Genomic DNA, 18,637 nt, shown 5'->3' with positions numbered 1-18,637 from the left:
CAAGACAAGTTCTTTCAAAAGTACTATGATAAACAGATTATTTAGCAGAATGCATGAAGTATTTCATGTGTGTTTATATACACATATATATGTAAATACATATGCATGGGTATGTATATAAGACCTACAGTATATGATGATGTATATATTCTCACCAAAGTTCCTAATGCAGGACTTGTAAACTCCTATTCACTGCCAAAAGGTTTGTGGCCAAGTGCTGAAGATAGCTTATGGAATTTGTGTTAAGAACTCCATGAAGGTCCTGCAGGTAACTCCTGTAAAGTGTTCTAGAATCCCAGGACAGCAGAAGCAACTGGGAGAGTGGTTAGAACATGCTCAACTTGCACAACCCAAACTCTCCTGGTCACCAAGGTATGAGCAGATCAGATTTCTTTTTCCCAGCACCCAGCAAGCTCTGCAATGTCCAGGCTATATGGGCAAGTGGTCAGTGATTCAAACAATCCAAAGTCCTATGGCCAGGTGTACCAGTGGTATCTGTCCATGAGATCTTATTAATGGGACTAAGTGGGACCAACACAGTTTATGTGAAACTCTTTTAAAATGTAACCCTAAAATTGAATGATTGTCTATCTCCCTTCCCTGGTCTTTTCCATTGGTCCCTAAATATTAGTCATCGCTTGGCAAGTTTAGCCCAATCTTCTTTGGGTTATAAAGGGACAAAGATGACCACACATGCCACTCAGAACTCCTGAACAGGTCATCTTCCTGGAGAGCACCCTTAGAATTTTTGTCTAACCAATAAGACAATAAAATCAAATGGTGCGGACACTGATCTGAGCCTTTTCTCTAGAATCTTCTCAGCTGAAGCCAAGGCTATGAATATGATCTTACACTGCTGTCCTCGCCTTTTATTTCATAGCAAGGGCATTTAAATTTCTTTCTACTGTTAGTTTATCAGTTTTATTCCTCTGTACATGAGAGGACCTGCCGTTGTCATCTATCACGAGGATGCCAACCATCTCCTGGAAGTTCTTGGACTAGCAAGAATCACCTGGGAAACTTGTTAAAATTTCAGGAGGGACTACTGCATAAAACTTACTATTGAGTGGAAGAAATAGTCACTAAAAAATAGGCCCTTCGCCCGCCCCAAAATTTGAATTCAGTGGTTTTGGGGTAGTGCGTGGAGTGTGACTTTTAACAAGTCAGTGGATAATTGTGACAGAGGTGGTTCTCAGAACCCAGCCTGCGACACAGCTCTGAAGGCCTATACAGTGGTAGTGCTGCTCACTACTCAGCAACTGGTCAGAGAAGCCCTGAAAGCACGCTATTTGGTGTAGCCACTGAGCAAGTGGCACACACCAAGTATCCTCAAAGGGGTGCTATAGAGCCTGCCTTGTCTGTCCTGTTTGGTCCCCAAAGCATCTTGTGGGGCATTACAAAGTCCATGCTGCTCACGCCTCCTTGTTCACACTGCTGATGAAGAAGCATGGCCTCTAAAACACTGCATGGGTGTGTATAAGAACACGCCTTCTCCTGCGGTGCTCAGTGATTTCAAAAGCCGCAGACGAGCAGTCTAGTAAATGTGGCTCCCGTGGCCTCTGCACTTGCGTGACCCTCTGTAAGCACACCCTCTGCTTTAATAGAACTGGTGCACACACACACACACACACACGAGCACACGCACACACATGCACATGCAAAATCAGTAAAACCAGGGAAAGAGATGGAAGTAAATTTGAGACTCTCAATACACACAAATGAATTCCCTACGGACTGTGTAGGAGCCATGATTCCCAGAAGCAGAGATTTCAAAATGTGGGTGGATTACATATTTTTTCCTCATCTCTAAATTTAAAAAGTTAGTATTTGGGGTTTATGTATTTTCTTCCAAAATATGACTACTTTTGAAGGTATCTTCAACAATCAGGAAAGATTATCTAAAAATTCAAAGATAAATTAAATTATGATGGTCTCAAGTATCGGGTATGCAATACAACATTTTTTAGACAAAATTGGCAAATGCCAGAAAGCACACAGGATAAGGAATTTGAGTCTGGATGGAGAGTACTGTCTCCTGTCACTTTTCCAACTTAACACAAGGACCAGGGGTAGCCCAGAAAGAGAAGGGAGCAACCACAGACACCATGGGAAACACCCCCAGTGCAGCCAATCCATTATGGAGTTGACCAGAAAATGGCTGTCTTATGAACAAGTCAATCAGTTACTCCAAAACTAGAGTTCATCTTCACTTTGTGATCCTGAAGTGCCTCTCCCACCTGCATTTTCATTAAAGGTAAAAGTTCAAAGCATCAGGCTTTGAACCTGAAAAGGACTCCCTTTCTCACTCTGGCTTTGCTCACTGTCCCTAACACTTTTATCTCATGACTTTTTTTTCTTTTTTTAAAGTGAAGAGAAATACATTTGATTTTATTAGGAATGGGAAGTAATTGCTTTTTTTTTTTTTTTTTTACTTTGGCTTCTTTTCTTTCTTTTATTTTTATTTTTATTTTTACAGATTGTATTTTGATTCATTGTACACAAATGGGGTACATTATTTCACTTATATGGTTGTACACAATGTAGATTCACACCAATCATGTAATCATACATATACCTAGGGTAATACTGTCTGTCTCAGTCTACTATCCTTCCTTCCCCCACCCCCTCCCAACCCATTTTCCGCTACACCATCCAAAGTTACTCCATTGTTTTCTTGCCCACCTCCACCACCCCCTAACCCCAGTTATGTATCATCATCCACTTATCAAATAAAACATTCAGCCTTTGGTTTTGGGGGCTTGGCTTATTTCACTTAGCATGATATTCTCCAACTCCATCCATTTACTAGCAAATGCCATAATTTTATTCTTCTTTGTAGCTGACTAATATTCCATTGTGTATATATACCACAGTTTCTTTATCCATTCATCAACTGAAGGGCATCTAGGTTGGTTGCACAATCTAGCTATTGTGAATTGAGCAGCTATGAACATTGATGTGGCTGCATCACTGTAGTATGCTAAGTTTAAGTCCTTTGGGTATAAATCGAGGAGTGGGATAGCTGGGTCAAATGGTGGGTCCATTAAAAATTTTTTGAGGAATCTCAATACTGCTTTCCAGAGTGGCTGCACCAATTTGCAACTCCACCAGCAATGTATGAGTGTGCCTTTTTCCCCACATCCATGCCAATAATTACTATTGCTTGTGTTCTTGATAATAGCCATTCTAATTGGAGTTAGATGAAATCTTAGGGTGGTTTTAATTTGCATTTCTTTAATTACTAGAGATGATGAACACTTTTTCATAAACTTGTTGATCACCTGTATATCATCTTCTGTGAAGTGTCTACCCAGTTCCTTAGCCCATTTATTGATTGGGTTCTTCGTATTTTTGGTGTAAAGTATTTTAAGCTCTTTATAAATTTTGGAGATTAGTGCTCTGTCCGAGGCGTGTGTAGAAAAGATTTTCTCCCACTCTGAAGGCTCTCTTTTCACATTATTGATTTGTTTCCTTTGCTGAGAAAAAGCTTTTTAGTTTGATCCATCCCATTTATTGATTCTTGCTTTTATTTTTGTGCTATGGGGATCTTGTTAAGGAAGTCTGGTCCTAAGCCAGCATGATTAAGATTCAGGACTACTTTTTCTTCAATTTGGTGAAGGGTCTCAGGTCTAATTCCTAGATCCTTGATCCATTTTGAGTTGAGTTTTGTACAGGGCGAGAGATAGGGGTTTAATTTCATTTTACTGCATATGGATTTCCAGTTTTGCCAGTACCATATTTTTAATGGATGCAAGAAAGCATTTGACAAAATACAACACCCCTTCATGCTCAAAACACTAGAAAAAATAGGGATAACAGGAACACATCTCAACATTGTAAAGGCTATTTATGCTAAGCCCATGGCCAAAATCATTCTTAATGGAGAAAAACTGAAAGCATTCCCTTTAAAAACTGGAACAAGACAGGGATGCCCTCTTTCACCACTTCTATTCAACATCATCCTTGAAATACTAGCCAGAGCAATTAGACCAAAGAAATTAAAGGGATCGAAATAGGAAAAGAAGAACTCAAGCTATCACTATTTGCGGATGACATGATTCTATATTTAGAGGATCCAGAAAACTCCACCAGAAAACTTCTAGAACTAATAAATGAAACATCAGGATATAAAATCAACACACATAAATCTAATGCATTTCTATTCATAAGTGATGAATCATCTGAAAGAGAAATGAGGAAAACAACTCCGTTCACAATAGCCTCTAAAAAAATAACATACTCGGGAATAAATCTAACGAAAGAGGTGAAAGCCCTCTTCAATGAAAACTACAGAACATTAAAGAAAGAAATTGAGGAAGACCTTAGAAGATGGAAAGATCTCCCGTGTTCTTGGATAGACAGAATTAATACTATCAAAATGGCCATACTTCCAAAAGTGCTATACAGATTTAATACAATTCCAATTAAAATCCCAATGACATTCTACATAGAAATAGAGAAAGCAATCATGAAATTCATCTGGAACAACAAAAGATCCAGAATAGTCATTACACTCTTCGAGGAAGGAAGGAGTTTCCTATTTAAATCCACTAGGGTGTGCTATTTCTAAAACCTTCTGTACATCATCACAATGAAAGGATGATGAAAATCATTTTTGTTTAGCATAATTATGATGTTGGTAACTGCTGGTTATTGTTCCTTACTATGGCCAGGTCTTGGTTAGCAGCCACTGTGAACCTTCTTGCCACTTTTATGTCCCTTTATTTATGGTGGACATAGTGCACTCAGGGGTATATGGCTCAATTTCAAATTCAGGCTGAATTTCAGCTCCCCTCCCCACCCTGGCAGAGTGCCCTTGTGCAGTGCACAACCCACATCACCATGCATATTGCCCCATTGTTAAGCACAACTCTACAGGGAGGAAACTGAAGCTCACTAAGATTAAATGCCTTACCCAAGACCAGCCAGTCATAAAGGACAGTGTCCTTGCCCCACAAATAATAGATCAAATCAGAGAAAGTCCACACAGTTCTGTGTCATCTGTTACATAAGGAGTAAATATGGCACACTGTATTTAATTAAAATTAGTCAAAAACATTCAGAACTGCCATGCACTTTGAGATGCAGACTTTAAATTTTTAAATTCTTGTGCTCCTAAGAAGAAAGGGGTCATATGTCTTCAAATATTGCCTTTCATACCTTACAAAGCACTAGGTTCCAGCTCTCGTGAAGGTTGAGTCTCTCTGGGACTGGCCTCTCCTTGAGTCTCACACCTCATCACTTCCTCTTCTCCCACCGGATGGGTCTCCAGCTCCCGCCTGGATTCTGCCCACACAGACTGAGTTACAGCTCCCAGAACACAGCTCAAGCCTCTCCCTCAGCTCTATCCCTCTGCTGGTTTAGTTCTTTTGTTTGGTTTTCAGACCAACCTTCCTCCCTCACCTTCACACCTGCAGCTTATTCCTGGGAATTCAATTCCGACAATGTCTGCTCGGGAAAGCTTCCCTGCTTCCTCCACCCCAGTTTACACTAAGAGACCCTGAGCACAGCTCTGCCCTGGGTTTAGCCTCTGTACTGTGACTACTGCACCGGCTTCCCTCTTGTGTTCAGACTGCCCTGTTGTCCTTGCATCTCCCTTTCCTGGCATGTCCCTCGCCTGGTACCTTCCATAATCGCATTTTGAATAAAACAGAGTGAGAATTAATGAACGACAGAAGGTACTAATAAAAAGTGGAACTCAGTATTCCGTGACAAGAGTTTTAAGACTGTTGAACCATCTCATTAACTGGGAGGCAACTACTATGGCACTTCATTTGCTTCTAGTAAGTTCCACTCCTGAGGTGTAAAAAGATGTTTCTCTATATTTTACTTCCCTTTGCTCCTTCCTACCCCTCCTCCAGAACAGGCCATTGCCACCCTGTCTAGTGCTCAAACCACTATGGAATGGGGCACAAACTACCTATAAATGAGCACGCTGCAGATACCGATTCCAACTTTACCCAATGTGACATAGATCTACACTCCACTGGCCTGCTCTCCATCTGTCTACCCAGCTCCACGCCCGCGAGGCCATGTGACAGCATCGGTGTTCTCCTGACCCCTGGCTTTTGGTTCTGCTCAGCACTAAGGCACCAGCAGGTGTCACTGTGGAGGAGAATGAGGCAGGTGTTTGAGGAGCTCCTTCCCTGCTTGGCCACTGTGGGCTGACTGGGTCTCCACTCTGAACCACAGTGCCTGCCATGGACAGGTCTCCCTCAGGATCCCTAACTGTCCTTTCCCTTTCCTTTTCAGGCACAGAGGTATTGGCCTGCATGGCCACTGGCCCCAGAGAGCTATGGTGCCTGTGCACACCTTGCCCACACCTGTGTAAACTGTCCCTTTATTAACCTCCTCAGTTACCCAGCTGGAGGCCACCTGCTTCCTGCTGGGCCCTCTGTGTACACTGCTGACCCCAGCTGGGGGCCATGAAGCCGTCTGAGCAGTGTTTGGGCCTCAGGCTCCAGCCCCTCACTAGTTCTTTCTACTATGGCTTCAGAAGATCACCCCAAAAAAGTCCATGTGACCTCCCATGACTGATGCCCAGTCTCCTTCCTGACTTATACCTTGAAAATTGTGGATCGATGTGTCCCCCAGCCCCCACCTGTCTTCCCAGAGCAAATGCCTCAGGACCTGCCTCTGACCCCTTCTTTCTCCCAGCGTCCTGGGCTCCTCTGCACATCCTCCTGCACTGCAGCCGCTTCTGCACTCACCCTGGGAAACGCTTTCCCCTTCCTCATCAGTAGCCTCTCTTCCCAACCAGAAGTGGCATTTCCTCTCTTGGGGTAACACTTAGCTTGAACTTCTCCAGGGGCACTGGCCAAGCTGGACACTGAGCTTTGTAAAATACTTTACCTACCCACCAAGTAATAAAGCCAAGCTCCCTGTAAGCCAGGTTGTGTGACCCTTCAGATCTGAACACAGTGGCCCAGACGTGTGAGTTGAGGGATGGCTGAGAGAATGGCGGGTGAGTGTTTGTCGTTATAGTCCTCCTGCTGTGGAGACTCAGCTTTAAGGAACCTGTTATTATTTCACTTTTACTCATCAACTTCACTTTGAGTAGCACCTTCAAAATTCATTTTCTGTCAACAGATATTTTAAACTCTTGATGCACAAAAGGGTTGCAATTAATGTGTAAATATTTGTATTAGCATTCTGAAGAACATGTAGATTGATAGCTGTGGTCACAGTGTGGGTTCCAATTGCTATCATGGGTAGTGTGGGCCTGACACCCAGCTCACCCCATGCCCCTAAGGATCCCTCAACAATCTGGCCAAGTGCTTCTTGAAAACTTTTGTCACGTACAGTCTTCAAGTGAAGCATCTGGATCTACCTTGAGGAGAAACAGAAGTGAATCCCCTGCACCAGACCCAGAGGGTCTGTGCGCTCAGATATTACCAAAGTCAATCACGACTCCAAATCATCCTGGGTGTCTTAACTATTTCCAGTATTTCTTTGGATAAATAAGAAATGTACCATTATTAAATGGTGTTACATTAAATTGCCTTAGCATTAAAACTGTGGCAAGAAAGCAGTGTGGTTTCAAACTGGAGTGAAACCTTCAAGGAAGATGGGGGAGGGAAGTAGTGCTGCCTGCTGGCATTGACCCAATGACCTCACGCACACTTCTTTATTTTGATTTTTGACCTCTCAGTTCCCTTTGAGCAGAAGGGGGCTATTGTTATTTCCAGCCTAAACCTTCTTAGTTCATATTCAAAATCTTTGAACATTACAATGAGACTATTTTTTTCTAATTTGAAAACATGGAAAAACATTTTTCTAAAACATTTTTAACCTAATTTTTGGCCTGAGATTTTTTTGGTGGTGCTGGTTTTCATTTTTTTTTTTTTAATTTTGATTTTTGTTGTTGTTTTCCTCCTGAATCTTGAAACTTTCTTTCCTCCTACTGCTAGTGTTGTGACTCTACAGCATGGTGTGAATAAACACCTACTGAACATCCCCCCAACCCCCACCCCCCGACCCCGGGTCCAGGCAGACCCCAGCTGCTCCTGCTGTTTCCTGACTCCTAAAGACGTGCATACTCACCTCCAGGCACCCTCCCTGGTCTACCCTTACAATAGCCCTTATCACTACCTAGTATATTTTGATACATATTTTCCATTGTTACCCTTAATTTGAAGTTGACAGGAGAACAGCCAATTGAATAGTCATCAGACAAGGAGAAAAAGTCAAACTATCTCTAATAGAACTTTGCTTATGAAAACAACCTTTTAGTATCCTTACCCTGGAAGTGCTCTGCCAAGATAGACAATCCACCTGTCTGAGGTGGTTATTTGACCTACATTAAGAAAAAAATACGTGATAGTGTAGAAAAGCAGGGTTGTTCTCATATGGTCAAACAGGCACCGTCTGGTTTTTCCAAAGCAGTGGAACAAATTTCATTACTTCAAGGTGCTAGGAAAACAACATAAATGTACATAACTAAATGTCACCCTGCTCTAAATGGAGATTCCATTGTCCAACCACACTGAAACCACAGACTTTCACATAAATTTAATGAGTTGATCTTATGTCATTGGTCAAAAGAATGAAATTCTTTGGTATCTCAACTTCTGACACTAATGGATCTTCTCATTCTGTGATCATGTGTAATCACACTCTGCATCAATGCAAGATTCATTCAGGAAATACAGACGCCCTCACTCTGCCAGGTGCTGAGTTAGACACCTGGTGATTGAGTAAGCAAAGCCCCTGCACCTGTGCCCCTTCAGCTGAGTTGGGACACAAAGACATTAGTCAGACAAACACCAGTGACCATCACAAATGCTGACGGCTGATAAAAAGAAACATTCTATGAGAGCCTGTATAGAGGAAGCCACTCTGGCCTGGGTGTGGGAAAGGTGTCTTGAAGGAAGCATTTCAAATAGAAAGAAGCAGTCAGTTGTTGACTAAGGAAAATGGAAGTATGGAGAGGAAAGAGAATGTCTGAGTGTGTCAGTCAAAATATGTACAAGAGATTTGGGTATGTTTGCCTTACAGCTTAGTGTGACGACTTTAGAAAACTCGTCTTTTGGAGCAGTGTGTTGACATTTGATGCCAAATATTTAAATATACTTGATTTATGATTATTTATTAAGCTATATTTCTAAGCAGTTCACGTCATAAAGCATGGAAACTTGCATTTTATTATCTAGTTATTGGAAAAATCAAAAGTAGGAAATGAGTTTATGGCACACTATTTGGGGCCAACATTTCATACTTGTTGTAAACTGATTTGGTCATTTTGACCTAAGGAACAGAAGACATAGAATAGAGGGGCCAAGAAGGGCAGGGAGTGGTGAGTCCTATGAACCCAGGTCCCCTGGACCAGATGCTCCTTTGTGAGCTAATCCTTTTGAAGATCTCAGTGAGGGCTTCATACATTCTCATTATTCTGTCTGAAGTGTGTGCATCCTTTCAGGGACAAAGGACGGGTTAACCAAATTCACAATTTATTAGCCCACTTTTCAGATGTGCTTACTGAGTTCTGGTTCACTGTACAATTCTCACTCTTGATCGCTTGCCAAGTCAATAAAGGAAAATGAATGGCTTGATTGCTCTGTCACCCCAACAGTTATAAACCAAGATGGCCAGCCTCTCATCGAAGGGAAACTTAAGGAGAAGCAAGTCAGATGGAAGTTCATCAAAAGGTGGAAAACTCGTTACTTTACACTGGCTGGAAATCAACTTCTGTTTCAAAAAGGAAAGTCTGTAAGTTCTTCCATCATCTATCTTGCTTGCATTTTTAAGGCCTTGATCTCCACCAACTCCTTAGGTATTTTGTCTTGAGTTAAACTTTTGATAATTTTTTCCCATTTACAATCACACAGTATAATTTTGTTGCAGATGTCCCTTTGTCTATTCTAATTCTTATTTTAGTTTGCTCACAGTCATTTATTATGGGAGTTTTTTGTTGTTGTTGTTGTTGTTGTTTTTGCGGTGCTGGGGATTGAACCCAGGGCCTTGTGCATGCGAGGCAAGCACTCTACCAACTGAGCTATCTCCCCAGCTATGGGAGCTTTTTTTAGTTGATGTAAGCTTTAGAAATTAAACTGAAGAGCAACTACTTTGTGGTCTTGACTCAAACATGGTGCTGTTGTTTTCTTAGGGACCACCTACAGAAATTTATGGCTTATGATATTGCCTCCGGTTTTCAAAATAGCTATAGGTTATATGTGGAATTGGAGGGCCAAGGAAGGGGAATAGTAGGCAGGAAGGAAGAAATAAAAGTTGATGTAAATATATTTTATATTAACATTTCATTTTTTATTTTATTTACTTATTTATTTTTGGTACTGCACACTGAACCCAGAGGTGCTGAACCACTGAGACACATCCCCAACCTTTTTATTTTTTATTTTGAGACACAGTCTTACTAAGTTACTGAGACTGGTTTTGAATTTGTGACGCTCTTGCATCCACCTCTTGAGTCACAAGGATTACAGTCCACCATGGCCAACTAACAAAGTTCAATTCTGATTAGGGAAAATATTACTATCTTTCATTCATTTGACATTCAGTTAATGAATAGAATAGAATTCTAGCAGAGTTAATAAATATTAATGTAATTTAAAATCTGAGCTAGGATGCTCAGTAAGTACCTGGATTCTATACTTTCAGTGAGGTCCTCTGAAATAGCATCCCATCCCAGTCAAGTGGAACAGTTATCCTCTTTCCTTCTTTGCATGACAGTTTTGTTCATTATTAAGCTCTGCTCATTCAGGATTGGAGCACGGAATCTTGAACTACTTCTTGGCCATTTTGAAACGTAGTCATAAGAGCACGTATTCAGTGTCTGTCATGTGCCACACTGCACAGCCTCACACAAGCCTCAGATCAATGCCATGAGGCCAGCACTACTATTACAGTCATATTGCCAGTGAGGAATCTGAGGCTCCCAGAGGCTGGCTTGCCCAAGGGCAGTACTGATAAAGTGAGAGAGGGTGACACTGGAGTCCAGCTTAGGCTGCGGCTCCAGAGCATGTTCTTAAATGAGGATGCACTGCTGCTTCCATGCACACTTAAAACATAGAGCCAGTGGTGAGTTGTACTAGTCAGTGGTCTCCAAAAAAAAACAGAACAATAGCATATAGGGAGACACAGAGGGGATTTACTGTAAGAATTGACTCACACAATTATGGAGACTGAGATGTTCCACAAGATGTCATCAGCAAGTTAGAGCACCAGGAAACTGACAGTATAATTCAGTCCAAAACCTAAGGCCTGGGAAGCAAGGGAGAAATGCTGTAATATCCAGACTGAGGCCAGAGGCCTAGAACTGGGGGTGAAACTGGGGGAGAACTGGTTTAAGTCCCAGTGTCCAAAAAGGTCCAAGTACAGGAGCTCTGCTGTCTGAGGCCAGGAGATGGATATCTCAGCTCAAGAAGAGGAAGCAAACAGCCCTTCCTCCACTTCTTTCAGCTACAGTGTATTAGATACTGATGATAGCAAGTCTCCTTTACTCATTCAAATTTCAATCTCTTCTGGAAACACCCCCACAGACACACTCAGAAATCATATTTTAACAACTATCAGGGTATCCACTAGCCCAGTCATGTGGACATGTACACTTTACCACATAAACCAAAAGATGCCTAATTAATTAATGAAAGATGTTAAATTAGTTAAAAATCTCAATTCACTCTGGGTATAGGCACTATATATTTATAGTTCTCAATACAAACTTTTTTTGAAAAATTTACCCAATAGAAATTAAATATGGTATATCACAAATTCTGATCTCTGCTTTTAATTAATAAAACTTTTTGCTAGGTTTTTTGTTTTTGTTTTTGTTTTTGTTTTGCAGTGCTGGGGATTGAACCCAGGGCCTTGTGCATGCCAGGCAAGCACTCTACCAACTGAGCTATCTCCCCAGCCCCTTTGCTAGGTTTTTAAAATATTTTTGCAACACTTTCAACTCACATTACTTCATCTGCATCATAACATACAAATGTGAATTTTTCTGTGGCTGGAGATTTTTTTTTTAATTTTTTTATTTGTTCTAATTAGTTATACATAACAGTAGAATGAATTTATGTGTTTTGATAAACCTACATAAATGGAGTATAATATCTCATTTTTCTGTTCGTACATATCGTATGATCACATTGGCCATGCAGTCATATATGTACGTGAGGTAATAATGTCTATTTCACTCCACTATCCTTCCTACCCACATACCCCTTCCCCTCCCTTCATGGCAACTTCAACTTAAAACAGTTTTTGGAGGTTTGAAGCAAAATTTTTTTGACTAGGTTCACATTGAAGCATTTTTAAAGTGCCTAAAATTATCATCTGAATTTCCTGTATTTGTTCAAGAAATCAGAAATAGAAGTGGAGATGTAATGATTTTTCATACCCCTTAAGAGAAAGCAGTTTGTCTATAAGGATATTTTTCCAGAACACAAATAATGACCTGTATACTTTTTAACTCAGGACTTTTTTTTTTCAGCAGGGATTGAATCCAGGGGGAACTTAACCACTGAGCTCTGAGCTACATCCACTTTTTAATTTTTGGCTTTTTTTTTTTTTTTTAAGAGACAGTATCTCGCTAGGTTGCTTAGGCCTCACTAAATTGCTGAGGCAGGTTTTAAACTTGCAATCCTCCTACCTTAGCCTCCCAAGGCACTGGGAAAACATGCACCACAGTGCCTGGCTTAACTCAGGATATTTGAGTAAAGTTTAAAGAATAAGTTATTTTCTTAAGTTTGGGGATCGGTTTGATTTGGGATTATTGTGCTATTTTGTTTTGCTTTATTTTGTTTAGCCCAAGTAGTAAATTTGTAGATTTTATGTTAAACTAAAGAAAAAGAAGACGAGAACAAGCTAGTTACAATTAGTATCTTGTATGACATCTTGTCAGGGAATAGTGGTTTGGCATTCAAAAAATCTGACAGAACGTGTGGCTCAAATTGTAGGAAATAACATGATACAGCATGAAGACCACAGCGAAATACCTCTAATCTCCAGGGATACAACCTGCCAGTGGTCATCAGCTGAAACTTCAGCCACATCATTAAAAAGTCATTCTTTTAAATGAGGGAAATGTGCATTTTTTAAATTAAAACTGAGGCTGAAAGACTACAGTGCGATTTTTTTAACTTTTCCATCATTAGGGTCTTGATCTCCACTAATTAGGCCATAGTATCCTTTGACTTTCTGTTTATTCCTATTTTAATTGAGTCATTGTTCCTCCTTAGGTTACTATGATAATTTTTTAGTTTCCTCATCAGTTCCTCCATGTATAATTTCTATACCTTAGACTAATGGGAAGAACTATAATTCTATTACTTTAATTTAAACCAAATTCAGTTAATAAGGCATTGTCTAGTGTATGCATCTTCAGACTTTCTCTTGCATATCCCCTAAAATAACTTTGAAAACTTTGTGAAATACCTTGCAATATTTTCAGTTGCATCAACACCTTCATTATAAGTTTTAACAGTTGCACAGACTGTAATTTTCATTATATTATAAATATTGACACTTAAAAATAAAAAGATCCCATCTCTCCTTTAAATATATTAGAATAAAACACCAAAGCACTTTGATACCTGACATCATTCATTAATTTTTAAAAATACATAAATTAACCTGTTTTCATGGATATTTACATTGCTTTTTGCCTGGAAATAATATTTGTTGTATCTCCCAACATAATTTATCCCAATCTACCTATAATTTTCACTATAATAAAACTATATGTATAAATTGAATTTTTTTAACTTCTTGTGATCATCAGTCTCTAAATATTAATATTTTCTGATTTATCCTTTTTAGAATTTACATCAGTTATGATATAAACCAAATTTAATAAAACCAAATTTAATAAACAACTATTAGACATTAGAAAAGGAAATGTTATGTCCTAATGAAATTGGTGGAGAGTGATTGTTTGCTTGGTTGACAGATATTTCTCTGACACCAGTATGTTAAATTGTGTTTTTGTGTGAAGCTCCTAAGATTTGTCCAAGTGGGACAATAAGATGGCTGAGAAGGGTGCTTTCTCATGGTAAATGAAAGAAGGGTAACTGTAAATGGGGGTATGGGAGAGGAAAATGGACAAGATTCTCAACCACAGGTACGTTCTCTAGTAGAAAAAAATGTATTCAGGAACCTCAAAGACCTGAAATTGCTTTCAGGAAATATTTAATTGCCTTAAGACAATTGTGCTAGCCCAGTGTGAGGATCCTGGAGTTGCAGAGATCCTTAAACCTCTGTTTTCATTAAAGACAAATGCTGCTTCATTAAATGTTCTTTCATCTCACGGGTATAGACAATACATGCTATAGAAGTTTGGAAGAGGTTTGGAAAAGTTTGATCTACTCAAACACTGGACCCCAGTTTATTCCATTACAGTCTCATCCAAACCTCTCTCAGAGGTAGCACAAAGGAAACTTCTATGTTGTGCCTCCCAAACTCTCTGAAATTCTGAGTTAATAGAACTCCAAATTGTACTGCTGTCTTCAACAGAAAATGACAGAAAATCAAAGCACTCTCCCCACTCCCAAATAGTAATAACGTTCTATTGATCGCTATCTTGTGCCAACTTATGATACTACAATGAAGGCCCAATTGCCTACTCCCTTGGTTTTCTACTGGCTCTTTGGGGCCTTCACATCCCAAATAGCAAAGGTCTTGAGTCACAGGAAGCGAAAGGGTTGGCCCTTGTTTAAAGCCCCTGGCAGCCAGGTGCTGTGAAGCATGCTTGTAATCCCAGCAGCTCCAGAGGCTGAGGCAGGAGGATCCATGAGTTCAAAACCAGCCTCAGCAACTTAGGGAGACCCGAAGTAACTCAGTGAGATCCTGTCCCTAAATAAAATACAAAATAGGGCTAGGAATGCGTCTCAGTGGTCAAGTGCCCCTGAGTTCAATCTCCGGTACCAAAAAAAAAAAAAGAGTTGGGGATATGGCTCAGTGGTAAAGCATCCCTGGTTTCAACCCCTGGTACCAAAAAATAATAAAATAAAATAAAATAAAACCCCTTAGAAGCCAGAGCACTAGCCTACAGCAGGAGCCAACTCATCTTCTGTCTTCTCCATGCATTTCAGAAAGATGATCCTGAAGACGCCCCAATAGAGCTCAGCAAGGTACAGAGTGTGAAAGCTGTGGCCAAGAAACGCAGGGACCGCTCTCTCCCTCGGGCTTTTGAAATCTTCACAGACAGTAAAACCTACATTTTCAAGGCCAAGGATGAGAAAAATGCAGAAGAGTGGCTGCAGTGCCTCAGTGTGGCAGTTGCCCAAGCAAAAGAGAGGGAAAACAGAGAAGTGACCACGTATCTGTAGGGACTTAACGCCAGCCTCCCCTGAGCATGCCCAGTGGGCGTTGCCGTGGCAAGAAAAGGAGAGAAATGCACCAGGTCAGGCTGTGTCTCACTACGTACCAGTGAGACGGTCGTCCTAGGAAGCGCCTGCAATGGCAGGGTTCTCAGTAGGCTTCACGCCCTAATGCCTGCTGTCTTAACTCCAGGAAGCAGCAGGAGCCACAGAGCACACACCCTCAGGGTGTCATTCTAGAATTGACTTCCAATGCCCCATGCCCTGGTATTACACTCCACCACGTGAGTGTGGGTAGGACCTGACACTGGTTTCTAACCAAAAAAAAAAAAAACATGATAAAAGCAATGTAATATTCTCTCCCAAGATAATGTCATAAGAAAAGTGAAGAGAGTTTTGCGGATGTAATTAAGATCCTTTAATAAACTGGTTTTGAGTGAATCAAACAGATATTTTCCTGGATGGGCTTGACCGAGTCAGGTAAGTTCTTTAAAACAGGGTGAGCAAGTCCACAGTCTTCCTCCTGGCCTTAAATAAGCATGCTGCCATGTGTTCTGCTGCCGCAAGGAAACTGAGTTTACCATCAACCACTTGATCTTGGAAGAAGACTCTCAACTTCAGAAAAGAGCCTAGTGCCAGGTCACCACCTTGACTGCAGCTTCACGGAACACTGAGCAGAGGACTCACTAAGCCACGCTTGGACTCCTGGCCCACAGTAATTTTAAGATAATCAATGTATGCTGTTTAAACAGCTAAATCTGTGGTAATTTGTTATACAGTGATAATTAATACAGAAGCTCACTTGGAATATACAGAGGATAACTTTTTATTTAAAATTTATTTATCATGTAGTTTAATCTAGAACTCTGGAGAAAGAGTACAGTCAATACCTTGACTCCACCGCTAATTCACTGGGACAGGAAACAACAACAACAAAAATCATGTTTGAGGAAAGAAACAATTTTAACTTGTAAAGTTTGAGGACATTGTGAGATATAGAAGTTATTATACATTGGAAATAGAGTTCTAGAGGTCAAAGTTTGGCTTTGCTGGGTATACAGGTAGTTGCTAAAGATGCAGAATTAAATGAAATTATGCAAGGAGAATAAGAAAGAAAATAATTAATAGGGACCCCTTGGGGCACCAGCATTTAAACAAAGGCAGGCTGGATTCATGGTTAACATTCAGAGATGATGTAGGCCGAGCCACAGAAGCCAAATTAATGATTTCCAGAAAAAGGGAGGGATCAACAATCTGAAATGCTAAAGAAAAGTCACTCAAGATAAAGTTAGACTTTCTCAGTTAAAAAGCAATCGATATCATTGGTAAGAACAATGTCCCTGGAGTGAACTGAAGAATCGTTGGAAGTCAGGAATTCATAGTAACAATTGGACTAAACTTTCAAAAGGATGGGGCTAAGATGAAAGGACTAGCGTTGAGGGTGTTTTCTTGCTTGTCTTTTAAGATGAATACATTTTAAGAGAAAAAGAAAGAAAAATACAGAGAGCAAGGGATTTGAAGAACAAAAGAAACAAAGAACAAGAAAAAGAAAAGAAAATCAACTTTGCTAGAGCAAAATTTCCAGATGTGATAGAAGTCAATTAAAACTTCTATAGTCAGCAGCAATGTATTCAGCACTTACTGTACTATACTTGGCTTAGAGATTCAAAAATAAAAAAACAACTTCTCTCTTCAAGGATAAGTATAACGGAGACAGACACATGCAACAAAATTAAAGTGCTGTGTGGGAAGAGCGTTGGTGGAGTTTTGCCCAGGGGCCTACAGAAACACGGAAAATGCTGTTGTAATCGACTTGAAACCCAGAATGCCTCTCAGTTTCCCAGAGGTGGCAGGAGATGAGCTAGCCTGAAAGAAGGGCAAGCAAGGAGCAAAGGTTCAGTAGAGGAAAACATTCTATAAAGGGAAAAGAGAGTAAGGAAACATAGTCCATTTGCAAAGCAGACAGTCCTTAGGATGATAAAGGACCATTCAAAGGTTTTAAGCAGGTTTGCATTTAGAAAGACAACCCCGACCGTTGTATGAAAGTGGATTGTACGGCTATCAAAACTTGTATCAGGGAGACCATTTTTTGCAATGAAGGTGGAGGCTCTAAGTGGGGCTCTGGAGTGGTGTCACATCAGAGGAGATAGAAATGGTTCTGTGGTTTGGATGTGGTTTGAGTGTGTCCCCTAAGAGTTCATACTGGGATCTTGGTCCTCAGTGGGCAGTGTTGGGAGGTGGTGTGGAAACTCTAAGAAGCAGGGCCTAGTGGGAAGTACGTAGATCATGGAGGGCAGTACCTCTAGAAAGGGCTGTTATAATGAGCAAGACTGACACTTCCCTAGCCACTCTGGTTTTCTGTCTGGCTATGTGATTTCTTCCTCTTACCACTGAGATGCCATCTGCCATAAGGTCCTCATTAGAGTCAGGCCAAGTCCAGTTTCATGCCTTTGAACCTCCTGAATTGTGAACTAAATAAACCTCTTTTCTTTACAAAGTTTCCAGCCTCAGATATTTTATTATAGTAAAGGAAAATGGACTCATACAAATGGAAAGTCAGGAAAATTGAATTGGTAAATAATGGACAGGACACTGGTGATTGGATGGAGCTGTAGTATAGGAATGGAAAGGAGTCTGCTGACTCCTAAGTGCTTACATAGGAAACCGGGTGGTTGATGGTGGCATTCACTGAAATAGAAAATTCAGAAGCAACAGTTGGAGACATCAAGCAGATGGTAGGTTTAATTTTTTTCTTCCTTTTGTTCCTTTTCTTTTGTTTCCTTTCTAAAGGAGACTGACGTTTTTCATTAAGTCAAACTTGCACACAAATACTGTACATATTAATGGGGTATCATGATGTTTTAATACGTTTAAATTGCATTAATTATGTTAAATGTATCCATCAATTCAAACATTTATCACTACTTCATTGCAAAACATTCAAAACTTTCTTCTAGTTTTTTTTTTAGATATTCAGTGCAAAATCATTATCTGTAGTCGCCTTACTGTGCAACTGCACACCAGGACTTCTTACTCTTTTGTAACCGCAACTTAGTACCCATTGGTCAGTCTTTCCCCATAAATTTAGTTTTGATGTGTACAGTCAGAGTATAGATGGGGGACTCACCTTGGACCAGGGGGACATCTACTACATGAAGTTGGGCAGGACAGGGGTGAAAGCAGGTGTAGCTGCAAATGATTCTCTAAATGTTATTTTTAAATCTACCATTCTTATAGTCTGTGGATAACCCTAGCTTTTCTAATAAATTATGAAAACCTGGTTATAGACAAATAGTCACAAAGTGAGATGGATCTGCATTAGTGATTAACAATTTGGATACCAACAGTATGCTCAAACCTTG

The 18,637-nt window shown here is 40.3% G+C and overlaps 1 protein-coding gene across 5 annotated transcripts in view; it reads left to right on the top strand.

Moving 5' to 3' along the window:
• Positions 1 to 17,816, top strand: part of Veph1 (ventricular zone expressed PH domain containing 1) — a 222,698-nt gene extending 204,882 nt beyond the window's left edge. For 3 of the 5 annotated variants that reach the window (XM_047563390.1, XM_047563389.1, XM_047563391.1), the window contains exons 13-14: positions 9,572 to 9,708; positions 15,048 to 17,814. In XM_047563390.1, coding sequence (XP_047419346.1) covers positions 9,572 to 9,708; positions 15,048 to 15,284 — 374 coding nt within the window. In that variant the 3' untranslated portion in view covers positions 15,285 to 17,814. Of the gene's footprint in view, positions 1 to 9,571; positions 9,709 to 15,047 lie in introns of those variants that run through there. The other 2 variants (XM_047563393.1, XR_007110145.1) reach the window with 2 other exon arrangements.
• Positions 17,817 to 18,637: the final 821 nt, after the last annotated feature.

Source organism: Sciurus carolinensis, chromosome 9 (genome assembly GCF_902686445.1).
Source record: "Sciurus carolinensis chromosome 9, mSciCar1.2, whole genome shotgun sequence".
In the NCBI taxonomy this organism is placed as follows: domain Eukaryota; kingdom Metazoa; phylum Chordata; class Mammalia; order Rodentia; family Sciuridae; genus Sciurus; species Sciurus carolinensis.
Note: the sequence above shows the minus strand (reverse complement) of the source record. Positions and strands in the feature narration are given on the sequence as shown.